This window comes from Arachis ipaensis, chromosome B04 (genome assembly GCF_000816755.2).
Source record: "Arachis ipaensis cultivar K30076 chromosome B04, Araip1.1, whole genome shotgun sequence".
Lineage (NCBI taxonomy): Eukaryota > Viridiplantae > Streptophyta > Magnoliopsida > Fabales > Fabaceae > Arachis > Arachis ipaensis.
Genome location: NC_029788.2, coordinates 100,222,534 through 100,231,362, shown reverse-complemented (window position 1 = coordinate 100,231,362; position 8,829 = coordinate 100,222,534). Strand labels below are relative to the sequence as shown.

The window sequence follows — 8,829 nt, the reverse complement described above, 5'->3', positions numbered from 1 at the left end:
GACTAGGAGCATGGATCTTGAAAATGGCAGTGATCTAGAACTATTTTTGAACAAAATTGTCATCAACGATTGTTTTATGTTAGCAGTGATAACAATGGTTACCTAGTTCCACATTCAAAACAAGCTGCAGAGTGCCCACAAGGAAGAAAGAAACAATCCCTCGGAGCATCAAAGCAAATGGCACAGAGACGCCGAGTATTGTTACTAATTTCTCCATCACCTAGAGACTTCCCCTCCGCGGAACCTCCGGCCTGAGAGTCAAGATCTTCGTCATCTTGTGACAGTGAATCATATGATGAACCCCAGCTGGAAAGGTCATCATCTTTTCGAGAGCGCAAAGGGCCTCTATCAGGTGCCGTCCCATTGTTCATAACTCCTGATCTTTCTTCACGGGCAAACTGGAGATTGTTCAAGAGGTTGAATGCCCAAAACATAAGCAAAGTCAATCCACCTGTGCGGAGACGTAACGGAAATTGCAATAAATTAAACTATTCATGACCAATAAGTGAGTATGAAGCGAAGAATATGAATTGTACCTATGCCTACAATATATGTGATCCATCTAGGTCCATAGGTCACTTTGACGTACCATTCATCATCTGATGCATTCTGAACCAAAGGAAAAAAAACATAAATAAGGGATATCTCCATATCCTCAATTAAGGGATATAAACAATGTTTATGCCACCAGGGTTCTGTGGATTTTATTTTGAGAATGTATGGTATATTTAAGATTCAAATTTCTGATATAAATCAGCATGACAAATTACTAAAAATTTACAAAAATATTATGCGCACACAAAAAATCAATTACCATCTATTTGTATATAAATAAATGTGTTATTTAACTCATTTTCAATGTATATTTTGTATTTTAACATATATTTTATATGAATGACTAATTTGGTGGCTAAATTTTTGTATACGAATAGCATTTTTGTATAGCAATAGCATAGTTGGAAATTTTATGTCCAATTTTAGATTTATATGGATGGCCATTGGAGAATCGCATATGAGAATAAATCTTGCCTTTTGTGGACCAGGAGTAGTCAAGATAGCTGCGTTTCCTTGTGGAAAGAAAATGCTCAAACTGCACGAACTTCTACTTGCCAAGGCATATTTGTAGTAAGCATTCTTTGTATTGTGCAAGTAGGCCCTAACTGTGAGGTTTAGTTCCACCTATTTGATAAGAAAAGAACTATTATCACTAATCTTTGAACTTGTTAACATGATAATACAGAAGAAGGGAAAGGAGAATGATGCTCATTTATTTATAATGTACTTAAAATCTGATCGTAACACCAAAATGTCACTTTTCCCACAACAAGAAGTCAAGAACACAGGTATAGGACTATCACTATTATTTCAATTGAATGCATGGCCATTTGGGAAACAGTAACATTAAATTTACCATTTTCAGTTATATAATATGCCAGATCCATCAGAATGTGAGGTTCGATTCATATTTTAATCCCTGCTCAAGTTATGATACTTGAACAAGGGATCCACTGAATAATCTCAATTCTAACTATTTTAAGGGATGAACTTTCACAGAACTCGTTCTCTGTAGATCTTGAAAATAACATGTCATGACCTTATTAGCTAATAAAACTGCTTCTTACAAATTACAATCTAGAGTTCAAATTAATTAAGCCAACAGGAATAGCTAGGAGGGTGGATTACAAAAATACCTGCACCACCTCATCCAAATTTCCCAACGCTACATAATAGCTCGACGACCTGTGTATTTTCTGTGTAATCATACCAGCTCCTGTGAAAAAATAAATGAGCATCAAACATAGGTTTAATATGAGTATAAAATTTATCTTTACCTTTGTCATACCATGGATCATGTTCCATGAGAGAGTTGAATTACGGTATGTAGGGTATTCAATCCACTGAGCGAGGCTTTCAGCCCCTGCAAGTAAGGGTGACAAGTAACATGTTTATTAGAATACTATAGTTTGTGAGTTAAGGTAATAACAATTAGTAAATTAAATAGTATGGCGATGTCATCAGTACAACGGGCCTAATTCTAACTCAAACCACAAAGTGCATTGCATAGTTACTTTTAGAAATTGTGTCAATCTAAATGTAATGGTTATCATAGATATTTATGTCTCAATTTATATTCCAAGGATCAACTCAAACTTCATGTCTCCACTTTTCTGCGCTGTCACCTTTCACGCTTGTTGAAACATTATCTTTACACATGTGTTATTGGACTTGTGTGTGTATGAAATTGTTAGGGACTTGGGTATTATGGGTGCTCAAAGTCCCACATCGAGTAGTATGGGATGCTTGATGTTGTATATAAGGAGAGTGGTTATTCCCCCTTAACAGCTAGCTTTTAAGGTGTGGTTTCCCACTTTCCTTAAATACTTAACAGAAATATTTTCATTTTCTTCCATGAATAAGCGATTTGTTTTTCACAAACTGTGTGGAATATACGAAAGTATGCAGTAAAGCCTTATTTAATTTTATAAGTATATAAAGAGCCTTATTTAGTTAAGAGGCTGTCACAGACTCACAGCTTACACATTGGTACATAAGAATATTCCAAAAGTAAAGCAGCCGGGTTGTGAATTTGTAACTAAAAGGATTTGTTATAGGAAAACTGAAAGACAGATAAATAGCAATAATTGATGCATGAATGGTTCCATGAGACAGAAATTCTCAGAAAAATGAAAAAAGAAATCACAAAAATCTCTTCTAGAAAGCATACCATCTGCAATTATAAGGAGAACGGACGAGCTCACAGGGCTCAAATGATATGAAATATTCACTTCTGAACCTGTATTCAGATAATAAATCCATTCCTGCGAAGACAAACAAGGTATTAGTTTAGTTCAACTAAACAAGTTAGAATTATGTAACCCGGTGATGTTAATTGCACATAGGTACTACTGAAAAGTTATGATAATCAGGCGAGTCATGTGAACAACTCAGTTACCAAACATCAGGTACAAGTATGAGTACGCAGCATAATTTGTTATTCTTTGTGATAAAATTATGAGTATTCTTTTAGAGAGATTTCGGTATTCACAACATAGTACATGGAATGGGGAATTTGGTACGCATTATGCTGGCAAATGAGAGGATCAAGGTAACTATAGGAACAACTAATTCAATAGGTAACAGTTTTTTGAGAATATAAATTTGGTACTTCAGATTAGTATCATGTGATAGTAAAAAAGCGAAGGGATAAAGTACATATACTTGCCTGATGTGTGTCAGAGGGAATAGTTACATGCAGAGTTTGTTCCCAAGTGGTAATAACATCAAGATCTGGATATTGGTAAGTACCATACACGACAGGACCTGGCTTTTCTTCTAAGTTTTCTACCTAATGCAAACAAACCCGAATTGCAAGACAAAAATCAGTAACAGCAAACAGAATGGACAAAAGAAATTGCAATAACAGAAACTGACCCTGAGATATTGCACGAACAGAGGGCTAGGTTGGAACACAATCGATGTTTCTGGACCAAGCAAGAGATTCATGGACCCATAAACCCCAAGTATTATAGTCACCGACACTAATATTGAAAAGTGATGTCAAAATTCCACTAAAAAAGATTTAGCTTGAATCACACATGACAAGTTTTGAGATAGCTTTCTAAACAAGAACATAATGATTCTTGGAGAAGGAGATGGTGAGTTGAAACTTGTATATTGAAATGAATTGAAAATGAGACTTAATCTTCTAATTCGCTGTTAGTGCCTTTTTATACTTAAAGCACATATCACCACCAGAATAACAGAATTCACACTAAACTAGAAACTGCATAACCGAATATAACTACCACCTAACAAACTTAGTAACTTCTACAACCATTCTCATTCTTCTTCTTCAACTGTACCGTCCTTAACAACATATTCAAACAACCATCTCCTCTGTGCTCTTGAAATTGGAAATATGAGTTGAAGTTCCAGTACAATTCAAAGCAAAATTATTGAAATTGAGTCAATTAATTTACAATGTAAGTTAACCACACCTTAACTTGAACCAAATCGGAGTAATTTAGCTATTTTAGGCACGATTTTAATTTAAGAACCAAATTATGAACATCATACATTTTCTTCATCAGACAAATAATCCATCAATAGCTAACTGATTTAACTAATTTATACAATCACAATTTTCACCATCCTAATCAAAAGTTTAAGTCTAGTAAAGTGAGTAAAGGAATCAATTTAAGTTTGAGTAATTTAACGTACAATACCAACTAAATAATTATAAAACTACATTCTCGGTCTCACATTACTTTCTAACGCAAAAACACCAAGGGTTCACAGATAAGTTTCTCCAATCACAATTGCAATTCAAAGCCCTGAATTCAAATATCAAAATTATGAACTGCAAATTAACCAGATATAGCAAAAACAAGTAGCACCAAACGAAATTGTTTAACGTAAATGACAATTAAACAAAATTAAGGACAAAATCACGAAGTGATATAGATTCTCATACCGAAAAACCAAAACATGAATACAACAGCAAAGCATGACCATGCATCTTCCCTAACAGACGACGACTCGTCCCCGATTCCCCAGCCAATGACTCTGCCAGCATGGCCAACGATCGGTTCAATTTCAGGCGACCGGAATCGAGCCTGAGATCGGTCAGCGGCGTTCTGATCGTTGCGACGGCCTCGGGAAGTCGACGGTGAAGCTCCAGAAGATTCATTGTTACCCGCGGAAGTAGACGGAGGAGGAGTTAGAGTTGAATTTGAAGTGGAATGAAGTTCGGCCATTGCAGGAGAGAGAAGAAGAAGAAGAAGAAGAAGAAGAAGGGAAGATGTGAGAGTATAGTGTGGTGCGAAGTGAAGGAGGGAATAGAGTCATAGGCGGTGCTAAGTGCTAACTAGTAACCAGTGGGTCATTCTTGCGTTTCTTGCTTCCTTTCGTTGGAATGGTAGTTGGCTTTCTCTTCACTCCGTGCGAGTGTGACCGTTATTCTCTTCGCATTGGAGGTTTCAGTTGTTTAACTTTCCATATGATGGTCCAGGGTTGCTTTCGTCATTTACTCACATATACCGATATACGTGGCTCTCTCCTTCACTTCTCCCTCGCTTTTTTCTCTTTCTTCTTTTTAAGAAATAAAATTAGGCATAGTTTTATTTAATTTGGTGTAATTGTGCATAATTTTTTTCAAAGAGTAGAATTAAGTTAAAAGTGAATATTTTTTACTAAATTTTTATAAAAAAAGTTCATTCTACAAAAGTTCATTGCACATGATAATATTTTTTCTTTTTTTACTAAAATAAGTAATATAATTTTTATTTTTTTTACTAAAATTTTACTATTTATGGTAGTTTTTTATTTCTTTTACTAAAATTTTACTATTTATGGTAGTATTATTTATTCTAAAAATTATCAACTTAAGTAAAATATATGTTGAAATAAAAAGTACGCATTGAAAATAAATAATATAGCGACTAATTTTTTGTATATACGTAATATTTTTGTTGTTTAAATATGCATTTTATTTTTCATTTTCCAAAATCATGAATGTTGTTAAGAGTCACTAAGGCTACAAATGTTGAGCAACACTGAATTTAGCCAACCAATTGGACACGCTTCAAACTATATTATCAAAGAATAGAAAAAATTTGTTAGTAAAAACTAAATTAAAGAAAACCAGAGAAACTACTACACCATGCAATATAAAAGACAACCACGATGCAGAAATCAAAGTCCAAGGTGCAATTGATTAGAGGGTAATAGGGCATCGACCCTATAATCTTCCTTCTCTTTTCCTTTTTTTTTTTTTTCTTTTTTTTCTTCATTCTTAGAAAAGACTATAATCTAAGAATCGTTCTTGTACTTCGGTTAGATGTATTCAAATTATTATCAAGAAAATGTCTTTTAATAGATGCGGGGCAAGAAAATATGATCAAGATGAAGACTATAAGAACAGATCTAAAATAATTAGATCTGTTCTTAAGGCTGGATGGAAGTTTGTAGGTATGTGGAAGAGATTGTGGTATAGAATCAGAATGAGCAATCTCCACATTTAGTTTCACATTAGTTATGTCAATAATAGATATTTTTATGTTGATATTGCGTTGGCTATAATTTTCAGATTAGCTTTACCATGCTGGATTCAAATCATGTGTTCCATTATACCCGTTCCCACCAATAAAAAAGCGAACGATTTGAACACGTAGAAACTAAAGATTTTACTCGTTAATCTTTATTTCATTAATTTTAGTTTCTCTTTTTTAATCATAAATCATAAATAATTTCCTCTTGTAATCTTCCTTCTTCAACATTGAAAAGATGAAACGAACAGCCGCAGCTTGTCAACGTTCATAGCATAGGCAGCGGCACTGCGGCAGCGGCTTGCCGCCGGCAAAATACATCGGCCATGAACATGGCGGAGCTGGCAACGAAGCTTGTGACAATGACGTCATTCCTTTGACCTCCCTTGATAGAAAGGTTCGTCTAAAGAACCGAGAAGACGCTAAAAGGGAAGAATTGAAGAAGGTGAAGCAGGGTTGACATTTCTGACAGAAGACATTTGGTGTGAATTTTTTTATTAAAAGAGGAAATAAAAGATTAATTAATGGAAATAAGAAAATGATGTCTGCAATTCTTTTCCATGTATCCAGGTTTTAATGGGACACTTTGGCTTAACAAATGTGTAGAGGATAATAGTGTAAGAGTGTAACCACGTAAAACAGATTCTATTAAAATCTGTAAGTTGTTAACAGTAGCTTGTTACTCAAGCTAACTGATTCTTTAGTCTTGTATCTAATTTCCTTAGTATCTGAGTTCTATATATATAAGCCTTGTATCATTTATCTCTAATAATCAATGAGAATACTATTCAGTTTACATCTTCTCTCCAAAATCCTCTCTCAATTCTCTTCTCTTCTCACATTCTGCAACACTAATGTGACTGCATAATTTTATTACTCTCATAAACTCTACAAAATAATCTTCATCTCTTAATGCTGTAGAAAAATAATATTTGTATTAACTATATAATTTGTTTTGTCTGATACTTTTTTTAAAATATTATCATGTAAACAAATGCAAATTTTAATTATAAAATCTTATCTTTTTAAATAAAGAAATTGTACAAATTAACAATATATATATATAAAGCACGCATTTCAGATTTATGTTGCTTTATATTATAACTACTTTAACAGAATTTTGTTTTGCTATTCTACACACTTCCTTTTTCATATATCAACTAAACCCTTTGTGTAATCCAGTTAGTAATACAAATACACTTTCATTCATTCAATAACTATCTCTTCTCTCCTCTCTTCAACTTGGAGTTCTCATTTCTTTCCTAGTCTTCCTTTTCGATACCTTTCAAATTGGACACATATTAGCCCAAGTAGTTTTAGAAGCAGGAGCTTTACAAAGACTAGGCCATTTTTAGAAAGCTCATCAATTCTGCAGACTTAGATCGATGGGTTGGTGCTGGATCTGTCGACCCGACTTATTTGAGGCATGGATCCCGCTACTTGTGATTCAACCTGACTTGTGCAACAAGACAGGCCTTGTCACCCCACTATCTCAGATGCTATCTATAGATCACCATCTACTACAACGTGGGATAATCTCCTTAAAAATCAGGAAAAATCACCCACTATTACAAGTGTTGAGATGCAGAAGTGTTAGCTAAGTCATCACTTTCTCTATAAATACCCCTATCAACTTCAGGTATTTTTCAATCTCAATTCACTTAAACTTGCCTAAAACTCTTGCTAACTTAAGTATCGATATTCCGTACCTCCCACCATCATTCACATGAGGACTTCAGATGATTTCTCCTTTCCAGTGAAAAATTAGAAACTTCAGCCTAAAAAGAGTCCAAACCTCACATCTAGGCCGCATCTCTTTGGTTTCATGTATTCGCTTGAAACATTGATGTCGTAACTGGAGACTTGGAAATTGACTCTCAATCATGGCGGACATACATCCTAAAGATAAGCGTACCACATTTAACTCCGGATCACAAAGTGGAGATAACCACAATGATAATCGAGTACTTTTCATACCTCAACAACTTAAAAGAGGTGAAGGAGGGTAGAAAATGAACTTCCAAATCCATATCCAGAAGGATCAGGAAGAAACGCAGCAGAGATTATAAGCCTTGTCTATGGTCACTAAGAATGACTTAAGCAACTAAAAATCGAGTTGGAAAAATAGAGAGATTTGAGCGGCAATAGCAGAGAGAATTACAACCACAAAAAGTTAGAAAACAAATAAAAGAAGCTAAAGGTCAAATTTAGAAATAAAGAAAGTCAGGAAGAAAAAGACACGACTTCCTCAGGAAGCGATGATTTTTCAGAGAAAATTATTCGTACTAAGGTCCCCAAAAATTTTAAAAGCCTCGATATAGACCTTTACGATAGGTCGACTAATCTCCGACACCACCTTAACAACTTCAAGAATCGTATGTACTTAGCAGATGTGTCTGATGCAACTCTGTACAAGACATTCCTGACTACATTAACCAAATTAAAGCTTTTATAAAATGGTTTGACAACCTACCTCTGATGTCAGTAACATGCTTTGATGATTTGACAAAAAAATTTCTTATCCATTTCTCCATTTAAAAAGACAACATCAAGTATGTCCCGAGTCAACTCGGGGTAAGACAGAAATCAGGAGAGTCCCTCATGGCCTAATTAAAAGGTTCAATAAAGCTGTCCTGAAAATTTAAAACCTACCAACAAAAGCGGCCATAATGGGCTAGTAAATGGTCTCAAAGATAGACCCTTCTCACAGTCAATCTTAAAAAGACATCCAAGATCTCTCTATAAAGTCCAAAAAAGAGAAAAAAAAATACATTAACATGGA

At 34.5% G+C, this 8,829-nt stretch overlaps 1 protein-coding gene and 1 long non-coding RNA gene across 3 annotated transcripts in view; one reads left to right on the top strand and one right to left on the bottom strand.

The window, feature by feature from the left end:
• The window catches only part of LOC107637923, a 6,534-nt gene extending 1,576 nt beyond the window's left edge, over positions 1-4,958 (bottom strand). The window contains exons 1-9 of one of the 2 annotated variants that reach the window (XM_016341166.2): positions 4,475-4,956; positions 3,433-3,539; positions 3,224-3,346; positions 2,726-2,819; positions 1,844-1,918; positions 1,692-1,771; positions 1,030-1,179; positions 537-609; positions 103-451 (exon numbers count right to left, since the gene is read on the bottom strand). In XM_016341166.2, the coding sequence (XP_016196652.1) occupies positions 103-451; positions 537-609; positions 1,030-1,179; positions 1,692-1,771; positions 1,844-1,918; positions 2,726-2,819; positions 3,224-3,346; positions 3,433-3,539; positions 4,475-4,757 (1,334 nt within the window). In that variant the 5' untranslated portion in view covers positions 4,758-4,956. Of the gene's footprint in view, positions 1-102; positions 452-536; positions 610-1,029; positions 1,180-1,691; positions 1,919-2,725; positions 2,820-3,223; positions 3,347-3,432; positions 3,540-4,474 lie in introns of both variants that reach the window. The other variant, XM_021121411.1, reaches the window with a different exon arrangement.
• LOC110271150 lies at positions 5,688-6,843 on the top strand. The gene is made up of 2 exons (XR_002361417.1): positions 5,688-6,529; positions 6,618-6,843. It is a non-coding gene; the product is annotated as an uncharacterized LOC110271150 (long non-coding RNA).